At 39.2% G+C, this 26,730-nt stretch overlaps 1 protein-coding gene across 1 annotated transcript in view; it reads right to left on the reverse strand.

Annotated features, from left to right (window-relative positions):
• The window catches only part of FASTKD1 (FAST kinase domains 1), an 881,671-nt gene that overhangs the window by 370,512 nt on the left and 484,429 nt on the right, over positions 1-26,730 (reverse strand). Inside the window, exon 7 of the mRNA XM_044075492.1 lies at positions 25,621-26,107. Within this exon, the coding sequence (XP_043931427.1) occupies positions 25,621-26,107 (487 nt within the window). The remainder of the gene's footprint in view (positions 1-25,620; positions 26,108-26,730) is intronic.

Raw genomic sequence — 26,730 nt, forward strand, 5'->3', positions numbered from 1 at the left:
AATAGCCATGGTTCACAGAGAGCTTACAAAGCATCAAAGGGATCTCATTGTTGAAAGGTATCAGTCAGGAGAAGGGTACAAAAAATTTTCCACAGCATTGGATATATCATGGAACACAGTGAAGACATTCATCAAAAGTGGAAAAAATATGGGACAACAGTAATGTTGCAAAGAACTGGACGTCCCTCCAAAATTGATGAAAAGACAAGACGAAAACTGGTCAGGGAGGCTGACAAGAGACCTACAGCAACACTGAAGGAGCTGCAGGAATTTCTGGTAAGTACTAGTTGTGTACTACATGTGACAGCAATCTCCCATATTTTCCATATGTCTGGACTATGGGGTAGGGTTGCAAGATGGAAGCCTTTTCTTACACAGAAAAACATCCAGACCTGGCTAAAATTTGCACAACAATACATCAAGTCTCCCAAAACCATGTGGGAAAATGTGTTCTGGTCTGATGAGACCAAGGTTGAACTTTTTGGCCACAAATCCAAAAGGTACGTTTGGCACAAAAATAATACTTTGCATCACCAAAAGAACACCATTCCCCACAGAGAAGCATGGTGGTGGCAGTATCATGCTTAAAAGTTGCTTTTCTTCAGCTGGAACTGGGCCTTTTGTCAAGGTGGAAGGAATTATGAACAGTTCCAAATACCAGTCACCTTTGACCCAAAACCTTCAGGCGCCTGCTAGAAAGCTGAAGATGAAGAGGAATTTCACCTTTCAGCATGACAACGAACCCAAGCATACATCCAAATCAACAAAAGAATGGCTTCACCAGAAGAAAATTAAAGTTTTGGAATGGCCCAGCCACAGCCCAGACCTAAATCCAATAGAAAATCTGTGGGGTGACCTGAAGAGGGCTGTGCACAAGAGATGCTCTCGCAATCTGACAGATATACAGCACTTTTGCAAGGAAGAGTGGACAAATAGTCAAGATGTGCCATGCTGATAGACTCCTACCCAAGAAGACTGAATGCTGTAATTAAAGCAAATGGTGCTTCTACAAAGTATCAGTTTAAGTGTGTGCACACTTATGCAACCAGATTATTGTACATTAATTATATTTTTCCCATAAGAGATTTGTTTGTTTTTCAATTGAACTGTAAAGGTTATAGGTCACATAAAATGTGGGAAAAGTTTTGAAATGATTTATTGTGGTCTCATTTTTTTATATCACAAAAACCTGGCATTTTAACAGGGGTGTGTACACTTTTTATATCTACTGTATATATGTGTATTCCACCGAAAACTACTACAATGGAGCCTAAGAAATTTCTGGGAGACATAATCGGCTTTCAGCAGGGAATATTACTGTTAGGTGGGGAATGGAATTTGATTTGCAGCAGAGAAGAGGTGTCTGGGGGCCCAGAATGGAAAATATAACAAAGGAAGCTCAATTTTTGAAAAGAATTTATGAAAATATTTGGCATGGATGATGTGAATTCAGAAGTAGGAGTTTGGAGTAAATTTACATATTACTCCCCAAGACACAAAACCTGAGCTAGGCTAAACAAAACCTACATTTCACAGGAACATGTGCATTTAACTGAAAGCTTTGATACGCATCCAATAACTATTTCAGATTACGCACCAATAATAGCTACAATAAAAACGGAGGGCAATGACATAAAAATGGGACACTGGTGCTTTCCCACCTATCTGTTGAAAAGAGAGAAATTTAAGGAACAAGTAATGAAAATTATTTGGGAGTTATTAAACAAATTTCTTCTGAAAATATTATGTGGAAATAAAAGAGAAGGAGATGGTTAAGAAGTAACAATAATTATTTAAAAGGACTAACAAATATTAAAGTATTGCAGAAAAGGGGGGGATCTCACAGAACAAGAGGAGGAAGAAATGCAGAATGCTAAGCCGAAAACAAAAGGATTACCTCAATAATATACATGAGTTTAGAGAGACTGTTGTCAAGCAACTGATTTTTTTATAATAATGCATGAGCACAAAAACTAAGTGTAATGACTCGGGCACATAGCTCTCAGCCAATCAGGTACAAATTTCAAAAGAATCAGGGACAAATCCAGGAAAAATCAGGGGCACTTTTAAAATATTAGTTCTACTGACTCGAGACACTAACAGAATAAGAGAATGTGAATTAAAATACATTTCCTGAAGGAACAGAAGTCTATAACTCTTAATCATTGTCATTATTTATTAAGTACAGTTCAGCACCTCTCCTTCAAATGGCACAAGTATTAGGAGTTAAAATCAGGGACATCCCTGAAAATCAGAGACAGGTGAGAGGTATGCTCAGGCAACAGAAAGTAGAAAAGGTTGCTGCCAAGCTTCATGAGCCTATAACAAGAAAGATAAGAGATCCTGTAGAGGTACTAGAAATATTTTGGAAATATTATGAAAGTCTGTATAAAGCAGAGAAATATGGAATCAAGAAAAGCCAGAAATGGAAATGTTTATGGAAGAATTAAATATGCAAAGGTTAGAGGTAGATGGGGCTCAATTACTAATAGGACAGGAAGAGATGAGATAAAACATGACAATGTATAACCAATTGACAGGAAAGTCCCCAGGAACAGATGGTATTCCTGTGGAAGTTTGGAAGCTAGGAGGGAAAAAAACTTATACAGATCTGGAAAATTTTGTTTAATATTATTTTAAGAGGAAGGGAAGCACCAACATCATAGAAGAAAGCAGAGGTGGCTGCAATACCTAAAGACGACAAAGACACATCAGATTCAGCTTTATACAAGCCCATTTCAATCCTAAACCACGATTATAAAGTGCTTATGTCAATAATAGCTAAAAGAATGGGAAAGGTAATGTCAAAATTGACAGACATGGCTCAATATAGTTTTGTGGAGGGCAGGCAAACATTTGACAACATTAACAGAACATTGATGATTCATAGGGAAGCTGAATGTAAAAATACCATTGTTGTTGGTGAGTCTTGATGCAGAGAAAGCATTTGACAGAGTAATCTGTGAGGTTATGATCAGGGCAATGGAAGCATTTGCATTCCCTGATAAAATTATAAGACTGATTAGGATGACATATGACAGATCGTAGGTGAAAATTAAAGTGGGGGAGTGCCTCTCTGATAATTTCTGTTTAAGCAAGGAACCAGGCAGGGGTGTCCTCCTTCCTCTTTGTTATTTGCACTATATTTAGAACCACTGGCAAAGAAAATAAGAGACTCAGAAATTCAAGGATATAATTGGTATGGTAATCAAGAAAAGTTGGCTCTATTTGCAGATGATATTATTTTATATCTGACAAAACATGAAAAGGACATTTCAGTGTTATGGAACATTTTGAGGCAGTTTCATATCTTTTCAGGAAATGAAATTAATGAAGCTAAAATAAAGGTAATGGCTATAAATTATGTACCCACACATGAATTGGTTCAACAATATCCATATTTATGGGGGCATGATAAAATGAAGTACGTAGGAGTATGGATTAAAAGGGATTCCTGTGTGGCAGCTAAGGATGTGTGGGAAGAGACTAAACAAAAGGTAATACAAAAACCGAGAAACTGGAAGCTCTGTTATATGGATATAGATAGCAAGATTCAAGCAGTTAAAATGTTTTTATACACAGGTCAGACATATTTTTATCAACCAGAGGAGAAGTGGTGGATAGCAGTTAAGGGAGAGATGAAAAATTTTGTCTGGGAGGGGAAGACAGCAAGAGTCAAATGGGATAAGATGATTCTTCCAATTGAACAAGGCAGTTCAGGATTATCCAATTTGAAGGGGTATTTCAGAGCTACACAGTTAAGGTTCCTATACATAGCACAAACAGAAACCTATAATTCAAAGTGGAAAGGGATGATGATGAAACAGGGAGAAGCTCATGAAACAAGGAGAGACTGGGATTTTTGGATGCAGATCCTTAAGGAGAGTAACAATAACAATAACCATGCAGAATATTACACTCAAAGTAGCTGAAAGCATTCTAAGAACTAAGCCAACAAGGGAATGGAGATTCTGCCAATATGGATGACTGCAATTAGGAATACAGACAATAGGCAAGAAGGGGCTGGAATTTACTGGAGATAACTGGTAAAAGAAACACAGTATTGGGAGCAAATAATTAGAGAGGGAAAGGTAATAGAATGGGAAGAGGCCAAGAATTTATTTGGACTGCAGGCCATAGTTTGCCTTCCCTATCAAGGACTGATATCAGAGTATAGTCATAGATAAAGAAAAAGGGGGATCCTAAGTGAAAGGCTGGCACTGGTAGAGTTTTTTAGTAGACTCTAGAACAGAAGCTGCTGTTAAAAATGGAATGCTACTACAGCATATAAAATATTGCATGGTAACTATAATAATCAATGAGAGGAAGTTAAAAAGGATTGGGAAAGAGAGATTGCATAAGCAATTCACAAAGAAACAATGAGGGAATATATGTAGGTCTCCCACATATGCAACAAAGTCTAGAAGATTTAGAATCTTTGCTTGGAACTGTTTACATAGGTACTTTTATGCCCCAAGTAGACTCCAAATAATTTTTCCTCAGGTAAACGCAATAGTTGGAGGTGTGATGGGGAAGACATTGGTAACTGGGAACATATTTTCTAGGAGTGCAATGTGCTGGCAGACTTTAAATATTGTCTGCAGACTGCTCTGTCTGTCAGAGATACTGGGTGAGCAAACTGGTGTAACTAAGAAAATGAATTTTTGCGCTATGATACAGAATCAGAATTGCCTAGATATAATAAGGTCTTGCTGAGTCTAATTATGGTGCCTGCCAAAAAAGCAGTTACTAGAAAATGGAAATCAAAGTCTAAAGCAACTTCACTAGAAGTAGTGAATACAGTAACAGAGATAAAACAACTGGAATTGGGATATTTAGAACAGGGTAGGCACAAATTACAAAGGAAAAAATGGGAATTGTGGGAACTATATGTGCAGAGGAGGAACAAGGTTTAAAAGAAAGCAGGATTTGAGCTATGTAATGTCTGACTGACAATGACTGTATAGTTAAGTGATGTATAATATTTTCAACTACAATTACGTCACTATGGTTTGTGATATATAATGTCCGCAACTAAAATTATGTCAATATGATTTGTTTTCATTTATATCAATGTATTCATTGGCTATATCATATGTGATAATTTAATAAAGATGCTTCTTGTTTAAAAAAACATTGCTAGAACAATGAGGATACAGGGGGAAGCAGAATTTAACAAAATACTGCTGTTAGAGGCTCTTAATGCAGAGAAAGCAATCAATACCTTAAAGCTTGGAATTTATGAGTAGAACAATGGAAATATTTGCATTCTCTGATACAACAGTGTAATGATCACAGGCAAGAATTAAAGTGGGAAAGCTTCTCTCTGGCAAGTTGTGTTTGAACAGAGGAAGTAGGCAGGGGTGTCCTCTTTCCCTTTTATTTATTTTTCAGACACTGGCAAAGAAAATATGAGACTCAGAAAGGCAAGACTATAATTGGTATGGTAATCAAGAAAAGTTGGCTTTTTATTGCAGAGGAGATATTATTTGGTACCTGATAAATCACAAAAAGGACATTTCGGTGGTGTGAACATTTTGAGATAGTTTCAAGTCTTTTCAGGATATGAAATTAAAGAAGATAAAACAAAGGCTGTAGCCAAAATTATATACCAGCACATGAATTGGTTCAGCAATACCCATATTTACTGGGACATGATAAGGTGAATTATTTAGGAGTTTGGATTAAAAATGCTTCAGTTACGGCACCCAAGGATATGTGAGAAAGGACTAAACAAATGGTCATACAAAAACTGAGAAACTGGAACCTCTTGTTTATGGATATGAATAATAAGAGACAAACAGTGAAATTATTTCAGTCCCTTTAATTTTATAAAAAGGACCAGACATATTTTTATCAAACAGAGTAGAAGTTGTGGACAATAATTAATAAACAGCTGAAGGAATTTATCTGGGAAGTGAAGAGGCCACAAGTTAGGTGGAATAAGTTGTTCCTTCCGATAGGACAAGGTGGTTTAGGATTACCTGATTTGAAGAGATATTTTAGAGTTACAAAGTTAAGGCTCATACACATAAGACAAGCAGAAGGTTATAATTCAAAATGGAAAGGGATGATGAAGCGGGGTGGGGGGGGGTTAAAGAACTATAGAGAGTGGGATTTTGGATGTAGAGCTTTACAGCCATGCATAATAATATATTCATAAAGTAGCAGAAATTATACTAAAAACTAAGACAATACAACAATGGAGAAAGGAGATTTTGCCAATAGGGATGAATGCAAGTAGGAGGACAGAAAATAAGCAAGAGATGTAATGTACTGGAGAAAACTGGCAAAGGGACCAAGGTACTAGGAGCAAATACCTAGACAGGGAAAGGTAACAGAGTGAGATGAGGCCAAGAAGACATCTGGATTGCAAGCTGCAGAGTGTCTTCCCTACCAGGGATTCACATCAGAATATAAGCAAAGAGAAAGGGATAAGGGAATCTTAAATGAAAGACTTGCATTGATAGAGTTTTTAGTTTATTAGTTAATTAGTGGAGTATATAATATATTGCATAACTATAAGAATCATTCAGAGGAGGTTAGAAAAGATTGTTAAGAGAGACTGGAAAGCAACTTAGAAGCAACAATGGGAGGATATATGTATAGCTTCCAAGTGTTCAACAGAGTCCAGAAAGTTTAGTATCTTTGCTTGGAAGTGTTTGCATAGGTAGTTTTATACCCCAAGCAGTCTTCAAAGAAGTTTTTCTCAAGTAGCTAGAAAATGTTGGAGGTGTGACAGGGAAGAAAGAGGTAACTAGGAACATGTGTTTTAGGAGTGTAATGAGTTAGCAGATTTTAAAACTTCGCTGCAAAGTACTCTGTCAAAAACATTGGGTGATCAAATGGCTATAACTAAGGAAATAATTCTTTCGAGCTGGGACACAGCATCTGAAAGTACAGTTGTGTACACTTACCATAAATGTAGATGTTCGAGTGTATTCACTGTTGCAGTCATTACATTTGGATAATCTGCTGGCAGGTTGCCCTCAGTCGGCCTGATTAACAAAGTCTTGGGTCCTGCATCGGTTGCTGTCCCTTCTTCCATGACGTCAGATTGTCAAGGGTATAAAATATGCAGCCGACACCATTACATCAGTTTTTCTTGCCCCAGATGTCAGTTGCCCCCCAAATGGGGAGCCAAATATTTAAGCAATTAAAAACACAAAAATATACCTCCAAACAAAAGCAAATACACCAAAAAGGCTTTTAAGCATAGTAAAGGGAAGAAGAGGTATAGTAAGTGAAAAAAACAGGGGGTTGGAGGGAGGGTAACCAGGACTGCAATAGTGAATACATTCGAACATCTACATTTATGGTAAGTGTACACAACTGTACTATGTGTTTCACTGTTGCAGTCATTACATTTGGGTAGATTCCCAAAGCTATGGTTGGGACGATGGATTTATACAGCATTAGGACCAGCTATAAGGCCCTGCAGGACAGCAGAGGCAAAGCCAGCTCTGGATTTAGAGAAGAAAGGTAAATGGTAATGTTTGGTGAACGTATGCACTGAGCTCCAGGTAGCAGCTTCTAGAATGTCTCGTAGGAATACCTCTGAGAAAGGCTGTAGAAGTAGATGCAGCCCTGGTGGAATGAGATCTGATCCCCTGGGGGATAGTTTTACCATGGTGCATAAATGAATACAATGGCTTATCCATTTGGAAATAGTCTGCTTTGAAATAGCCTTTCCCTCTGCCCCTGCAGCAAATGCCACCAGTAGGTGTTTAGATTTTCTTTGAGATTTTGTCCTGTTTAAGTAAAATCTAAGTTGTCTGTGTACATCCAATGAATGCAGAATGCGTTCCCCCTTGTTCTGTGGATTGGGAAAGAAAGTTGGCAAATGAATGGTCTGATTAAGAGCCACACTGGATACCACCTTAGTCATGAAGGATGGATTGGTCCTGAGAGACACCCTGTCTGCAGGAAAAATAATGAAAGGCTCCACTGCCATAAGAGCCTGTAATTCGAAAATCCTTCAGCTGAAGTGACTGCTAAAAGGAAAGCTGTTTTCCATGAGAGAGATTTTAAGTCTGCAGTAGCAGCTGGCTCAGAAGGAGGGAGAGTGAGTTTTTCCAATACAAAATTGAGGTCCCAGGCAAGGGTTGGAGCTCCCCTGGGTGGTCTTAAGTTTTTGGCCCCTCTGAAATACTGCTTTAGCAGAGGATGAGAGAAGAGGGGAGGTTCAGTGTTGTAATGAGCTGAAATGGCTGAGGCATGAATTTGTATGGAAGAAAAGGACAGGCCTTTGTGAAGCATCTCAGTTAAATATTGTAAAATCTGAGGAATATTGGGCACTGTTGTGCTTAACCCTTGTGATTGATTCCAGGAACAGAACCTTTTCCATTTGTCAGCATAAGATTTTCTAGTACTAGGCCTTCTTGCCTCCAAAATGACATCCATCACAGGTTTGCTGAGGGATGCCAAGGGTGAATTTAGGTGATTAGCCATGCTGCAAGATTCAAAGTTTGAAGCTGAGTGTGCAGAATTTGGTTGTTCTGCTGAGACAGTAAGTAAGGTGTCGGAGGCAGGTGCCACGGTGGAAGGTGTGACACACTGCACAGGAGTTGGTACCACTGTTGGCAAGGCCAGTCTGGAGCAATCAAAATCAATTTTGGTTTGTCCTGTTTGACTTTTAGTAGAACTTTGGAGAGCAGAAGCAGAGGGGGAAAGGCATAGACTGATATGTTTTTCTAGCTGAATGATAGAGCATCCACTTTCCAGGCTTTTTTGTGATGAGTTCTTGTGCAGAATTTGTTCAACTGATAGTTCTGGGGTGAGGCAAAAAGATCTATGTCTGGACTCCCCCATTTGCGTGCCAACATGTTGAAAATCCATGGTTCCAGTTTCCATTCGTGTGGGTCCATGAGGTTTCTGCTTAGTTCGTCTGCCAGAGTATTCAGCTTTCCTGGTAGGAATTTAGCTTGTAGTTGAATTTGATAGGTCAAGGACGTGTTCCACAATGCCATGGCTAGTTTGCAAAGGGGGTAGGAGTGTGTACCCTCATGCTTGTTTATGTACCACATAACTGTGGTGTTGTCTGTCTTTATCATTAATTGTCCTGGATGAAGGTAGTCCTTGAAGGCTGTCAGTGCATTCTGTACAGCTAGCATCTCTTTTTGATTGATATGAAGGTGCATTTGATTTGAGCTCCATTTGCCCTGAATGCACTTCCCTGCCAGATAAGCCCCCCAAGCATAGTTTGATGCATCTGTAGTTAGGGTTTGGGAGGCAGGAGGTGGAGTGAATGGCAGTCCCTTGTTTTGGTGGCAGGCCTCTGCCCACCATAGGAACTCTAGTTGCAGGCAAGGTATGATAGGAATCATTGTTTCCAGGCTGTGACAATGCTGACTCCATAAACTCTTTAAGTACCACTGAAGTTTCCTCATATGCAGTCTTGCATATGGAATTAGAAGAATGCAGGAGGCAATGAACCCCAAGGCTTGCAGAATTTGTCTTGCAGATAGCAGGGTTTTTGTGGCCACCTGTTTGAAGTAAGCCACCAAATGAATTTGCGTTTCTGGCGTAAGGTAGGCCATCTGGGCAGTTGTATTCAAGCTTGCACCCAGGAATGTAATTTTTTGAGAGGGTACCAGTTGTGATTTCTTTTCGTTTATGGTGTACCCTAGACAAGTTAGAACCTTTTTTACAAATGCCAGATGTTTTTGAAGAATGCCCCTGTTTTTCTGCCTGAATTAGACAATCATCCAGGTATGGATATATTTGAATATTTCTTTGCCTGCAAAATGCAATTACTGGAACCAGGCACTTTGTGAAGACCCTGGGCGCAGTAGATAAGCCAAAGGGCAGTACAGAGAACTGGTAATGCAAATAGCCTGCTTTGAAGCAAAGTTATCTTCTGCAAGATTCCCTGACTGGGATATGCAGGTAAGCCTCTTTTAAGTCTAGAGTTATCAACCAGGCATCTTTGCCTAGCATAGGAAGTAACTGTTGAAGATTCAGCATCTTGAATTTTGGAATGTCCAGAAATGTGTTTAGAGTAGATAAGTCCAGAATTGGACGCCATGATTTCTCTTTTCTGGGTACCAGGAAAAGTCTTGAATAGAAACCTTGTCCCGTTTCCTCTTCAGGGACTGGTTGAATAGCTCCCATGTTCATGAGTGACAGTACTTGTTTCTGGGCCTCTGCCCACTGGTTTGGGGGCAGGTCTAGCCATCCATTTGTGATTGGCAATGTGTGGAAATGAAATCTGTATCCCTGGGATACTATATTTAAAACCCATTTGTCCTGGGGTATAAGTTGCCAGTTTCTTACATGAAGTGCCAGTTTTCCCCCCAAAGGGGCGGCTGAAAGGTAAGTGCTTGGTAAGTGTAGAGGGAAGTCATTGAGCCTGCTTACCATAGGGAGGTGCCTTGTTTCCTGATTTGGAGGAGGAGGCACCCAGTTACAGCAGCCCTGCAAGAGGCCTCCAAAGAATCAAAACCACTTTGCAAAGTATGTTTTCCAACTTGTTCAGCTGAATGCAATAAATCCTGTAAATCTTTATTTTCCACACAGTCAGAAATGAACAACATTTTCTGTTTAAGTAGTCCCACGATATGCTGGTATTTAAGCATATGAAATTGACAGTTTAGAGCCCTGATTGCCAAGGTTGTAGAAGTGTAAACCTTCTTACCCCATCTATCCAGCGCCCTGGAATGTCTATCAGAAGGGATAGGATTTTTAGCAGTAGAGGCCTTAATGCCCTTGGGACCCTGAGAAATGGTTTTAGGATCTACAATAGGATTTTTGAAAAGGAATTTGTGGGAGTCAGGAACCCTGTAGTATCTGTCTGGGTTACAAGAAGCCGGAGGCAGAGAATCAGGGGCCTTAATAGATTCTGAAAAAACATCATCAACAATGTCTAAGACATGAGGTATAGCCAAAGGCCTATGTTGAGGAAGAAGAAGAAAATCCCCAAGTCTCTTTTTAGATTCCGAGAAATCCTGACTTTCCCAGTGGAAATGTTCCCGTAAGGTATGTAAAGTTTCCCCAAAAGAAAAATCCTCAGGGGGAGAAGCAGAAGGAATAGAATCTTCTGCATCAGAGTCCTCATAAGTAGGTATAGACAAATACTGTTCATTAAAAGAGTCTGAAAAAATAGAATCCTGTTCAGAAGATTCATAATCAATGTCTTGCCTAGGCCTCTTAAAAGGGGGGTGGGGGGTTGGCTACCCCTGATCAGAGTAATTAAATCTTCAGCCATTTTGATCATTTGTTTTTTAGGCATAGGGGCCTGCACATGTGGCCCAGGCGTTATTTTTTTAGACATAGATTTAGATTTTGGCCTTAGTTTTGAAGATGGCGTTGGTCTAATATACAAATCTGTAGGCCTGAAAACACCATCAGAAGCCGGTGCCTGCACAGTGGCTCCGGACCCATCTAGGGTAGAGACATCTGTGGGTTCCATAACTGAAGCATCTCGCGGCATACCAGACTCCGAATAGGTCTCAGTAGAGGCCTGCGAATCAGAAGTAGTTGCAAAGAATATGCCCAACAAGACTGATCTATCACTAATCCAAACATTGTCCCATAGTGATAAACTTGGGATCAGACACACTATCCATTCTATATCCATATTACCTGGACTCATTTTAATCAGCCAAAATGTGTTCAGTCTCAGAAAGGTGCAATCAGCATTACACCCACACCTTTTGAACCAGCTTATATATACCATGAAGTCATAGGCCTTGGTGAAATCAGGTAGATGATATGCAACAAAAAACAATAACCAGGTGTGGCTAACACTTATTCAAAACACTGGATTGCTTCTGCATGGAAAGACTTCTTCTGCCAATTGGCAGAATGAAGGTCATACAGGCTATTCTCCAGAACACCAAAAACCTGCAGTTTTGAAAACTGTCTAGAAGAGGTCCTTCAAATAGTTCAGTGACTAGTGTTGTTTCACAAAAGAACTTGATTCACAAGTTCAGATCTCAGCTGACATGCCTTCTTTGTGGCATTTGCATGACCATGAACCAGGTATTCTAGTGTCGTACCACACCCCAAAGACATACCATAGCTAAAGTGGTAATCCTCTGAACGTAAATATTGTGGGAAGAAATAGCCAGGGAATTGTTATGGCTAGGCTTGTATAGGCCCCTAGGGCTGATAGCCTAGTACCAACCTATGAACCTATTATAGATTATGTGTCACATTGTATGTAGATGCAGCCTTTGAGGTTTGGCACCTCAACCAGGATTAGTTTCTCAGCCATGAGCCCACAAAGTTCCACAACAGGCTCCAGCTTACCCTTCCCCACCGAAATGGATTAAACAGGTAATCAGTGAATGAATGAATGAACAAATGGACCAATTATCTGCACAATTACTCCTTTAGTCTTTTCTTGTTTTGCCCCCTTCCCCAAGAGCATCTTGCGCAGAAGTATTAGATTCACTGCGGTGGTGATGCTGCGGTAGCGTTGTCGCCTTACAGTAAGACGTTGTCCTGTTCGATTCTCAGCTAGAGCGTCTTCTGTGTGGAGACATGTGTGAATGGGCGTACCTTCATTGAAGGTTGTGCATCAGAGCTGGCAACTCGGCACGTAAAAATCTACTGCCAATCATTAGCGGACTGGAGTTCCGCTGTGGCGACCCCTAACTGGGAAAAGCCGAAAGACACATACATTCTCTACAGAGATGTAATCAGCCTTCAAAAAGATCAGCTAAACCAGACCAGCAGACAGAGTACCAAATTCTTATAATTTTACCGAGTATAAACTCTGGTCCACATTCACCATTCAGGCTGTTTCTCTAATGACCTATCTCCTCCTCATTTTTGCTTGGCTCCTATTTTCTCTTTAGTGAACAATACAAAAAAGTAAGCATTTAATGCATCTACCTGCATTACGGCCGTTATGACAACTGACCTATTAAACATCAACACAGTGAAGTCTACATTACTTCCCCTTCTCACACCCACCCACCCACTAGAACTAGGCAGTTCACCTCCCCACCGATATCAGAGTCACTTTTGATCAAAACAGACAATAATGTATTTTGCTCTTCAATCTGTATCTAGGAAACTGCTTTGGAGGACAATCACTGATCAGTGTAAGTTCAATGCACAAATATTTGTTGAAAGGCAAACAGGATGGCAGCACGACGCTTACAGCATGGCAAAACTGCTGCATCTAAAAACAGGGATACTATCGAAAACAAGTTTAGCCCACCTGAATGTAATTGTGCTTTTGTTTATATCAGCTAATGGGTTTTCCTAGAACAAATGACAGTAGAAGTGTTTACACTTCATTGATAGTTTACAATGTGCATCTCAAGATTATAAGCATTTCCTACATACACAGAAAGACTTGATAAATTAAAATGATTAGTGCTAAATAACACAGAGATAACAAGACTTCATACAACACATCAGTTGCCTCTGCTTAATGGATTGTTTGGATGTTGCAATCTGCAAAAAAATGCTACACATACTAGAAATGAAGACACTGTTTTGATGTCACAACATACAGAACAAAACACAATGGACAGAAAAAAAAATTACTACAGGCTGGATATTACACAGTATTCTTGGCTTATAATGTAACACAACATAAGTAAATAAGCCTTTACAAAGCACATATTTGCTTACACGTATTTTAAATATATTTTTTTCTAAATAAGTCTTGATGAGGATAGTAAATTCCAAATATAGTTTGAGTCAAGTCTATTTTCTTTAATGTTTTTTCTTCAGCTATTCCTAGAAGCTGCAGATTCCATACTGACCTACATTTTCTCAGACCTTTGTAGGCAGTTTATCTGTGTGAAGTAGATTTACAAGATATTTAACAGGGCTTAACTGACATATCTGTATAACTTTGTATGTTGCATTTTATAGACTATAGTCAAAAACGGTAACAAAAATAGACCAGTCACACATCTGAAAGACTGAAATCTCTCCTGTGGGAGAATGAAACAGAAGGGAGGCTCTCAAAGGAGAGTAGAAAATAAGGAGTTACGAGTTGTTGACAAAATGTACAACAGCAGCCCCTCCCCCACACTTGAAAATTAAATATTATCAGAGCAGCAGGTATCTATGCACAGACAAACTAAGTGAAGTTGAAAACAGATGAAGACATCCTCAAGGCAACAATAACAACTAAGAAAAAAAATCATGTACCTCTGGAAATGCAATATCACATTACAAGGTGTATAATAATAATATTATGAATATACCAACGGCACTCAGTCTCGTGGCACAATTATGCAGCAAAATGGCTGCATTGCTAGAGCTCAGTGATACAGCCTACTGAAGAATGATTCTCTCTTCTCTGGAAAGCGGAAAAATATGAGTGAGATAGTTACATGCTTTACTAAAGAACCTTCTCCTGAACAATTAATAAGAAAAGCATTCATGAAGCACTGCATGAGAAGCTGCCAGCACTAATCATGAATGATAAGTCTAGTTATGTGAGCTAAATAAGCTGGTAATAAAATGCAGTTAAATATTCTGACCTTGACCTTCCAATATGAATTATTTTTTTTTACAGATCCATGACACTCCTCTGAAAACCACTTGACTGAAAAGCAAATTACTTCATTTTCCAATTCCCTTTTTTTTTCCTAAAAGGGGCAAGTATTCTCAGTCTCAATGCAGGGGATAATATAATCAACTCTGAAGCCAGTACACCTTCAAACAAGTGCAAAACCAGAGCTCTAGCCACAGTGACCATCTTAGATGAATGCACATTTCAGCCAAGTGGTATTATCTGAGAACCTAACCATCACACTAGTGGATGCATGCAGTTGTTCTGCTTTTTACAGAACTTGCACCAGAAGGGGCATTCCTCCAGGGACACCAAATGCCTCAACTTTCACAAAATGTGGAATTAATTCTCACAACTGAAAAAAAGCAAAGTTAAAAAAAAAAAAAAAAATCAGTAAATTAGTATAGGTGAAAACTGGTAAAGGTACACAGAATTTAAAAAAATATATGCACAAACACACACACACACACACAAAATGCACTTGCTGTTTCTTCACTTAACTTCACACTGAACCATTCTTCCCTTTGATGCAACAGTTTGCTTTTCCAATAAAATATGGCAATGAATGAAAAAGCTCACCTTTACCCAACCTGAACCCACAATACCAAGCTAACTCTCTTAAATGTAAAAGCAAAAATGGCAGTTCTTTGATACTCTTAGCCAAATGTTCTATCAGTTATACTATAAAAGCATACTGCTTATAAACTTAAATGCAGCAAGAACTACCAGTCAATAATAAAAGCACTCTAGGAAAATTACCTGTCAAAAACTGATTTGCCCCCACACAATTTGTCAATGCTAACTGTTCTGGAAAACATCATCCCTCACAGCTTTTTCTGTTAAGTTGGCAGTGCTCAGAGACTTGTGTACCAACCTTAGAATTGGGCATTTTGTATCTGGTGGTGCAAGGAGGCACAGTCCCCAAATAAAGGGTGTGGAAATAAATGCCTCCCTCCCACCACAACTGTGTTTTGTTGTTTATTTCACTTCACCAGCACTCAACTGTTGATGCTAAGATGAGTGTGCAAAGCAAACAAATGTTCAAACAGTAGTCATAAATTCTGAAACTGTTTAATGTCCAGAAAGACCTACAAAACATTAAGAAAAAGATAAAAAAGAAAGCATGTTGATAAGGTAAATAGTTTGAAATTAGTACGTATGCACAAACCTGGAATCATTAATAAGAGGATACATAATCCCACTTGTTGCCATAATATATAAAGACATGCTAAAACTGGAACAATTACAACTAACCCTCCCAAGGCCTCAACAATGCTGAAATGCTAACCTGCTGTCTTGAAGTCAACCCAAACACATCATAATCATCTCAGCCTATATCACCCCCAGAAACAACCCATCTATTACTGAGAACGTTCTATCTTGGTCATCTTCCACCTTCAACCAAGAAACCTTAATAATGGGGGACTTCAATGCTGACTGGTATGCCTGTGCCTCAGATAACCCTTCCAGCTTCATAAACCTATATGGATTCACTCAACTGGTAAATTCACCAATTAGGATGGATAAGCACAGTAGTAGACAGTACCAACTTACACTGGTCCTTAACCAATAAGACCTCACTGGTCCATCACTCGGGGTGTTTCCCAGAGAGCTTAAGTGACCACCTACTCACCTATCTACTTCAGCATCACCCTAGCCCAGCAAAAAATGTCATATATAAACACGTCCGCTACAAAAACAATTTTCAGCCACTACCTTTAATTTACTTCTACAACACTGCAACTGGACACCTTTAAAATATCTCCATGAAGGCGCTGCTGTTGAATACTTGAACAGAAAATTCCTCGACATTTCTAAAAGACTTCCTCCCTCCGAAAGGTCAGAGTTAAATCAAATTATACTCCATGGCTGACCAAAGAAACTAAACAGCTACTCAAACAAAGAGACAAAGAATGGCCCCAATACCAGGGTACCAAAAATCAATCCTCCTTCAACATCAAATGACAATTAAAAACAAGTCCAAAAAAGAAATCAAAAATGACAAAAAAACAATATACATGCAACAAACCCTAAAAATTCTGAGGTGATGTTAAACAACTTTTCAACTTGGTCAGTCCTTAACCCCCAACCATCACTACCACAAACACTAAAGAATGCCTAGCCACCCAGTTTAACTCATTTTTCACCAAATCAGTACTATCCCTAGTGAATAACAACAAAGCTCTCCTATCCATCCTTAATGTAACATAAGCCACCAACAACTCTTTCTCCCTAAAACCAATCCAAACAAGCAATATAAAAAAATGTTAAAAAATTAAAACCCACATCCCTAGCCGCTGACTTCCTTCCTAACGAATATCTCAAGCTAGCAGCTAATGCCATCTGCTACACAATCTCTCTGTTGATCAAATCGATCAATCACAGAGCAATATATCTACAAAATCTGGAAAAATTCCCATGTCATCCCCTTACACAAAGGTGGCACCTCAACTGAATGTCCCAGCTACAGACCAATAGCCATTTTATCGCCCCTATCAGAAATCCTTGAAAAATGCATACACCTACAACTCATGGACTATCCAACCAGTAATAACTTGCTATCTAATACCCAATATGGTTTTCGTCCCAAACACAACACCACTACTGCCCCCTTAATCTTCACTAACTCAATAAACCAACTAAAGATGAAGGCCAACACATCTCCTCCATCTTTCTAGATATGTCATAAGGCATTCGACACTATATCACACCAAAAGCTTCTCAGTGAGCTCTCTTCCCTAAAACATCCCAATCAGCCATCACATGGTTCCACAATTACCTATCAGAGTGACAGCAAGCTTGCAGTCAGTGTTCCCCAAGGATCAATTTTAGGGCCACTTCTCTTCACTATCTTTACAAACAAACTTCATACCGCTACCCACCTCGCAGCCATAATTCAATATGCAGAAGACTCCACTCTAACATGCACTGCACCTTCCCTTCAGCAACTACAAGAACAAACCCAAAAATCCTTCTCAGCCATAGAAATCCTACCTCTCCAGCTATCAGCTCATCCTTAATCCAAACAAAACCATATTAATGCTTTTCTCCAATGAAAAGTCCACTGATTAACTATCACCCTTCCTCATTTATTCATCCAACAAAACCATTATTGAACCTATCTCTCATACCAAACTACTCCATGTCACCATCAACAGTAGCCTGAGATTCGACAAACACACAGCACTAACCATCAAAAAACCCATACTAAACTAGGTTTACTCTACAGAGTTAAACCATTCCTAACCAACTCTAACAGGCTAGCAATTGCTAGAACCCACCTTCTTTCTTCTTTACTGTACATATCTCCAATCTTCACAAACCTTAAAAAAAAAAAAAAAAAAAAACAACCTGACCAGGCTTGAGGCCTGCTACCACAAAATTATTATAATCTGCTACAAACTCATCATACAGATCCCACCACTTTGTGACCCTCCATCAACTAAAAGGGCTGGAATTACCAAACCTCTTATCCCGAAATAAACTTATAACCGCCCATACCACCATAAATCAACCACACAAATGTCCAGCACTCCAAAACCTCGTTCAACCCTACTCAAATAACAGAACCCTGCGATCTACTGACAAATTCCTCTTAAAAGTAACCAAATCAAATAACAGCTTTGGTGATTCATTTTATTCCAACATTATTTCCAAAGCCTGGAATGCCATCCCCAACACATTCTTAACACTACCAACTCAACCAAGTTTAAGCAACTTCTTATGGCACACTTATCTAACAATTGGCTCTGCTCATGCCCCCCCCCCCCCAGCCGACTGACGTAGATATCCCTTTACTTCTTCCCTCTTCATTACCTCTGTCTTAACTACACTTCTAATCTCCTCTCTCCCATTCTTTCCACTTTCATCTATCTTCCTTCCCTTTACCATCTCCTCACCTCCCCCCATCTGTCCTTTTCCATCTACTCCATTCCATTCGTTTCCTATATACCATCAGGAACTAAAAAACTTCAGTGTTCATCTAACCCTATCTACACTACTAGATACAGAGGCTTCCTTATCCAATATGTGTTAGTCATTTTGCTAGTAAGACTTCTTACCAAGAGTCAATGACCCACGTGTTGTACTCAAGATATTTTATTCTGTTAATTTTCAACTGTTGTAATTCTGTACTCTGAATAATCTGACAGTTATCCTGATGTTATCATTTCTTTTCATGCGTAAATGACCCACCTGTAGTATACAATTTATAAGATATTGTAAATACTATATGATGTACTTAACGTACTGTGACATGTATGAATTTATGTACTTTGAAAATTGATTATTGTATTATATACTTGTTACGTGGAGCTTTTCTTCCCGGGCCTCCACTGAAAATGGAAACAATGTGAAGCACAAACAAAGAAAACAATGCTGTGGTAAATGGCAAGGTAATATATGAGCTAATGCTTGCTCAATAAAGGAAACACGACTGAACACTGCAGGCACGTCAATAAAATAAAGAAACTTCCTTTTATTTAAACAAAATAATGTTACTAAGTGCTTTCATCCCAACTTAGTAAAGGGACTTCTTCAGAGTAACGTATCAAGCCCAAGATGCACTTTAAAAAGGCATAAACCCATGAAGATATATTGTAGCATTAAAACACAAGGAACTATTTCATTTAAAGTGACAGTGCAACATTTAACCGGCATTGTAAAAACACACCGAAATACAAATTATTACATGAACACAGACAGATTAGAACATATTTAAAAAATCAAGAAACAGATTAGAACATATTTAAGAGATCAAGAAAAATAATGAATAATTAATGAATGAATAAAAATACAAAGCTGTCCAACCTTTTAACTGAACTAGATAAATAGTGGTACTGTTGTACTGCTGAAAATGGGCTACTGGCCCAGTCAGACCTCTTTAGAAAACAAATATCAAATAAATTAAATAAATAAATATTAATAGAGACATGCTAAGAGCATTAATGAAGGAAGAAAGCAAATCAAAGCAATCAATTGGGGGGGCGGGGAATCTATCTGGTAGTGCCCACTATACAAACACTGATACAGTATTAGCAGGACTTTCAAGATGTGGGCTGAGTTAGCAGCATGCGGATTACAGCTCTCCCTGTGTGAAAATTGAAAAATTGTTAAACAAAACTTGTTAAAGTCATCAGCTTGGATAAAATTTAGTTACTTGCTACTAACTGCACTGCCTGCAAAGAAGAAATCTGGCAAAATTAAGGGAAAATAAACTAGAAAAGAAAAACACTCTGGATAAACTTGCAGCAGATCAACAAAAAGAAAGTTTTAGTACAGGAGACAATTTCCAGTAGTCTAGTATCAACCTTAAACATCAAGCCTTGCATGCAGCTAATCTCTTAGCCCTCTGTCCTGCCTTACCATTCACAGCAAATCTCTTGTCACATGACATCAGCCAAAAACAATCACACATGCAGAAAAAGAGAAAATTCAATCTTACAAGGCTGTAGGTTTCAGAAGAATATATCCCAACAGCTACTTTTATACTTCACCATATTATATTTCACCACAAAAATGCAATCATATTTTTTCAGACTATTTCATGAATATGACACTTGCCAACTTTCATTATATTTATCATAATATATTATTTCAAAAGTTGAAATATATAATGATGAATATAACTAAATGCAACTCTCAAACAGAATAATTCTGCACATGATGATTCATAAGATTTTTAAGCTAAAGTCATATGAAACGCATGTGAAAATGTGTTTGTAAATCTATGAAAAGACAATGTAGTAATTAGATTTTTTGTGTGCGCCTTCCTGACCTTCATCCTTGTTGGTAACATTTATCTGTCATCGTAAACCCCCCCCCCCCCCCCCCAAACTGCTACTGCAAGCGACTGCATGCAAGACTGCTCACAAGAATCTTGATCCAGCTGTGAGAAGATGGGCCAAAAAATGCAGGAGATAGGAGCTGGCAGTCCAACATACAGTGGGAGTCTATGTTTTTGCTAAAATGCATTGGTATGCCTAGTTATTCTGGCAACTGCTGCCATCACCTAATATGGCACCCCCTCCTCAGACTTGAAAAAAAAAAAGTTAAAGTAATTTTTTTTCATTTTAAACTGTAATAAACTGCTTTCTGCATTTGCAAAACACTGTTAACCACACAAAAACTGAGATTGCACAACAGTGGAAAAAGGCAAAACTCCCCATGCCTGAACTCATACTAAGTCCAATTCTGCAAAATTTACCATTCGACAAACAGTGAACTCATTAAAATCAGTCACTCAATTCACAATTCAACCAAAAACATTTGGCCTCAAAATACCACCATGCAAGAAAAAGTGGGAGATAGAAAACATGGACCAGGCTAGAAAGAAATACTGGCTGACTATCAAAGAGGCTTAGAAAGACTTGCAATAACAAAGAATAAGGGATTAGAGGCACTCTATCAGCTTCTGGAAAGTGACTCTGTACATGCCACAAAGAAACTATATTGGGTTGCAAGATAAAGACAGAAAGATAAAGACGATAGTCCGATACCCTTCATAAGTGATGTCAGCAGCAACCTGCTCATCAGTTGACAGGACATCAAAGGCAGATGAAAGAGGAGCATTTCCAGCTGCTTCAGAATGAAGAAAAATCCCAAAAAGCAGAGAGACAGTCTATGATAAAAGAAGAGGAAAAGCCCACCAAAGAAGTAATAAGAATAGCATTAAGGAAAATGAAGTCAGGCAAAGCAGCAGGCTCAGATGTGGCCACAGCAGATATGATAAAGATGTTGTGTGAGATGGGGAAAAATGACTCATACGACTCCCGAGGGTACTCACAATAGTAAGGAGAGAAAGGTGTTATCTCAGATAACTGAAGAATAAACATACTAATGCCACTGTACAAGAATGAAATGAACATTCACAACTGCGGGCAGTGTACAGGTATCAAACTCCTATCACACTGCATGAAACTTCTGGAGGGGGTGATTGATAAACGAATATGCAGTGCAATAGAAAGTAAGATCGGAGAGGAGTAGTTTGGATTTTCAGATCAGGATGAAACACAACTATCCTAAAATTTGCAGTGAGACATACTTAAGAAGAAGCTAGAGATGAGGACAGAGTTCATATGGCCATTCCCAGACTTGGCAAAAGCATATGACATGGTCCCAAGAAAGCTGATTTGGGCAGTCCTGAGGTAGTTCAAAGTTCCAAAAACATTGGTATAATTAGTGCAGGCTATGTACAAGGACCCATTGATTCAAGTATGAACAATGTTTGGTGCTGTTTATACTAGTGATGGACTACATTAGTAAGCAGGTCGGTGGGGAAAGGTCAACAAAGTTGCTACATGAAGATGATGTGGCATTCCAGACAGACTCTGAACAAGAAACAGAGGAATGGAATGCAAAACTGAAGGCACATAGGATGAAACTGAGTATCAGACATCAGAAGAAGCTGAGAATCGAGACAGAAGGGAAAACAGTGGAACAGGTTAACAGTTGCAAGTATCTGGGAGAGGTGGCTGAGGAGAAGGGAAGTCAGAATGAGGGGGTCAAAACTAGAATCAGAGGGGCTGCAGCTAACTGTCACAGAGTGTCAGGTGTAGTGTGTGACAGAAGAATGCCAAAGAAGCCGAAAAGTAAGCTGTACAAAACAGCGGTGCAACCAGTACTACTGTACAGTACAGAAACCTGGGTCCTAAAGGCAGAGCAGTTGAGGAAGTTAGAGGTGATGGAGATGGTGCCTGAGACAGGTGGTGGGATGCACACTGTGGAACAGATGAAGAAATGAGGACATAAGAGGAGAAATCAAAGTAGTTTCAATTTCAGAAAAGGTCAAGGAGAACAGATTACAGCGGTTTGGGCGCATGTGCAGAAAAGCTGAAGACAATCTGGTGAAGATGATTTGGAACAAACAGGAAGAAGGCAAGAGGAAACAAAGTTGTCCATCAAAGAGGTGAATAGACTGCGAGAGGGAAGACCTATGACAGTTGGACATGAGTGTTGAGGAAGGTAGGAGAGTGTCACTGACTAAGGAGAGATGGCAATAGTCAGCACAACACCCCAACACTATGTATAAAACTGGAAAAAGGGGGTTGATAATGATGAATGATGATGTTTATAGATTCCCTATTTGTCATTTAGGAAAAGTAATTATTCTCTACACAGCTTTGCATATCAGGTGAGTCAGGGTTATGGGTCAATAATGTACATCTGTGGATACCTGCCCTTGTGCAGTGGGATACCCATTGCAGTCCTCCATTCATTTGGCATAAAACCTGTTGGAGGCTGTGATTAAACAGTGTTTATAGTAATCTCAATAATTTATGTTTCATATTATTAAGGAGACATGCTGGGATATAATCAGGACCCATTAATTCAGTGTTCTTGGTCTTGGAGAACGCCTTGAGCACCTACTCTCTAGTGACAGTTTAAGAGTTATTGATGTGGGTATGGTGCTGCGGTAGCGTTGTCGCCTCACAGTAAGACGCTGCCCGGTTCGACTCAGAGCGTCTTCTGCGTGGAGACATGCATGAATGGACGCACCTTCGTTGAAGGTTGTGCGTCAGGGCTGGCAACTCAGTACATAAAAATCAACTGCCAATCATTAGCGGACCGGAGTTCCGCTGTGGCGACCCCTAACCGGGAAAAGCCGAAAGTCACAACATCTGGCAGGGGAAAGGAGTTAAAACTTGATTAAAATTTGTTGGCCAGGTGGTTTGCTACATCTTTCAGCTCTACACAGATAGCACCATTTACAATTAATTTAGTGCATTGCTGTACATTGCTTTTGAGGTTACAGGCATAGCTAAATAACGTTTTGTGACTGTCCTTGGCCAGGGAGGGTAATTTTTCCTCAGACATGACATGGTGGACTTTATTAACCCCTTGATGTTGCTTTTTTTTTTTTTTTTTTTAAGGCTGATGAGGGATTTTTTTACCTTGCTGGATATTGCACCTCCTAATTTTTGCCATGAATTTCTTCCTTTTGTTATACAACCTATTGATGCTGGTATTCTACCAGGGTGGCTTTTTTTTTTTTTACTTGGTCCTGTGCTTAATCCAGGTAGGAGACTGCTATCTCTATTCAACTGTAACATGATTACACAGGGATTCTGTGACCAATTCGATACAAGCAGTAGTGTTTTCATGGATTATCTTTGGGGGGGCTGGAAATTTTGCAAGGGTGTCACTTCATAGTAGGAAGTTTGTCTTACAATACTTCCTAAATGTTCCAGGCTTAGCCAGTGTCCCTAATTTTACCTTTACTTCAAATGAGACAGCTTTACTGTCTGACCTAATTAACAAGGACATTACACTAGAGAGGATGTAATGCTCTGCCATGTTTGTGAGGACCAGGTCAAGTATGTTTGCATCCTTAGTGGGGGTAAAGGCTAATTGGTCCAAGGAGATTGCATTTACAAAGTCCAGGAATGCTTGGGCTTGCATGCTAGGAGTCGTGTATGATTCCCAGTTTATATTGGGATAGTTAAAGTTGCCAGTGAGTATGGTGTTAGGTTGAATGCGGAGCATCTCCAGTACATTTTACTATGTATTATAGTCTTCCTGGATCATAAAGGGGGTCTTATAGCTTGCAAGGATATTGCACAGGACTCTGTCTAATTTTTCAGGCCAACACAGATCTTAAGGGCATGGGGGGGGGGTTCTGACCATCATACCATTGGCAGGGTTTCTTTCATGCCCTACCCCATTTCTCCCTCCCCTCATTGTGATGGTGGGCATACAATGGAAAGAAGGTGACGTATTGTCTTGCCTCCACATCAGCAGCTCCATCAATGTCTCCATACTAATCCCACAATAGATTATTCCTCACTCACACAACTTTGACCTCCGCCAGGGATGATTACCCTCACCCCTCCCCAGATAGGAATGCTCATCTCTCCGTGCCGTTCAAGTCAGTTGCCCAAGCTGCTAATCAAACCTGGGTTGGCTGGACCATAGTCAGGGTTTTATCCCTCTATGTTACTAGAGCAGCATTACAGTGTAGATTTAAGTTCCTGTAGCAGGTATTAGTAGAACTACTGGATCTAAGAAGGTGGAAAAAGGTCAGAAAAGTAGGTGTGTGTGTGTGTGTGTGTGTGTGTGTGTGTGTGTGTGTGTGTGTGTGTGTGTGTGTGTGTGTGTATGAGTGAGTGAGTGCATCCGTGTGTGCCCATATAAGTGCATACAGAATAAAACCAAATGACTGCACAGCTAGTCACTACAACATAAAAATGAAAGTAGATTTTTTTTTTGCCTGAGGCAAGTACCCTGCAACCACAAACAATGTGGGGTGCTGCACCACCACTACTTATACATACGAATTCTGGGATTCCACAGTAGTGGGTAAAACTGGAAAGTCCAGAAACCTCACTGTCTGGCAATATCGCACAAGTGCAACTTCATATATTTGATGGTGTAAATTGACCAAAATATCTGATGATTCATATTTCAGCTAAACAGTATATTTAAGAGCATGCACTGCATATACATGCACACTGAATATATGAATGTGCACATGCGTATAGAGTATATAAACACATATATGTATACTCGTACATATACAGACATGAATGCATTTGTGTCCCCACACATCTGCACTAAAAAACTGGAATGCAGCAAAAGACATTCAGCTTAATCACCTCAGTAGCAGCTTTGAAATTTCACAACTTTTCCATAGCCATGTTTGTACCTGCTATGGCCCAGCACAGCACTAGCCAGCACCAATTAATTGTAAAATCTTGTAAAAACACATTATGACTCTACATTATTTTTTCTGAATGCAAACAGCTAATTTTGTGCATTTCAGTTACGTAAAGTCCTACTGACTGATCAAAAATTATTCACTCCCTAATATAAAGCGAGTCTAAGATCCATTTCACTTCAGTAGACCACTGCTTCCTCATTCTCATCTGACTCTGGCATCTTTTATTGTGTGACAACTTTACTTAATTGTCTTATTCATTTTACAATCTTTTTAATCACAGTACTTAATTTTACCAGATGCATTCAGTTCACACTGTTCTCAGTTGTTGGTAGCACTTACCGCTCTGTGGGCTTTGCAGTTACTGAATCATAGACTACATTTTTTAATTTATGTAATTTCTTTAAAAAAATGGAACTATTATCAAAACACTGCTGAAATCGAGATGCCATTCATGTACATGTATTTCTATTTACCATACCTTACTGATGTGCTTCAGTGTAACATCCGCTAATCTGTCCAAAATCGGCATGCAGAGGTAGTTTGTTCTTGTCAAAAAAAGTGCAAACTCAATTATATTTGTCCATGTAAGTTGGTCAAGCAAACGCTGGCAAGTGATTATTGCTTCCTCAAGAAGCATTTCTTCAAACCATTCACCTGAAATGTACTTCGTCTCCTCTAGCAGCAGGTCCATGTTGTTTGCTTTTCTCAGCCTTTCTATGCCAAACTTATTCAGCTTCTGTAACAGTTTCACATAAACCCCAGATGTGCTGTGATGATGAGAAGGGTCATTGCGAATCCACTTAGCAGTAGCTAAGGCAAACGTATTTAGATCACTCAAGTTACACTGTGGTAACACTGCATCAATCCGTGATATAACATCATTGTCCACTCGAGAAGCAGGCAGCATGGAAAGAACACGAACCAACATAGCTATCTCACAGGGTGTAACACTGATCTGCAAAAAGCTACAATGTAGAAAAAGGCATGGTGAACACACATTATTTTAGAACTACACCTCATAGATGATCCTCACCAGCAGAATGCAATGCTAAAACAATACAGCTTTTCTACGCTGTTATTGTACTATTTACATCTAACAATAGAAAAAAACACTGTCAATCACAAAATGTTCCAATATACAGTCTACAAACTCTTCACTAATTAAGAGGTAACAGGAAATTTAAATAGATGTAGAAAATCATTTAAAATGATTCAGTGTTGTCATTTATAGCTTTGTGTGTGTGTGTGTGTGTGTGTGTGTGTGTGTGTGTGTGTGTGTGTGTGTGTGTGTGTGTGTGTGTGTGTGTGCGTGTGTAGATAAATAGTTTTTAAAAAGAAACAGAGCAGCATCCTATGAAAGGGATGATTTGCCTTGTTTATGTCATACTACACTCTTGTATATAATGACATGAAAGTTAGGGGACACCTTCCATTAAAAAATATGACAAGCAGTTTTACAGAACATTTTGCTCTATAAACAATCATTCAGACAGGAATCGAAAGCAACATACAACCAACATCTGTTTTGTATGCCCAACATCTAATGGTAGCAACACTCTTAATAAACAGGGATCATATCATCCGCATA

This window comes from Protopterus annectens, chromosome 6.part1, assembly GCF_019279795.1.
Source record: "Protopterus annectens isolate FY-2018-M chromosome 6.part1, PAN1.0, whole genome shotgun sequence".
Lineage (NCBI taxonomy): Eukaryota > Metazoa > Chordata > Ceratodontiformes > Protopteridae > Protopterus > Protopterus annectens.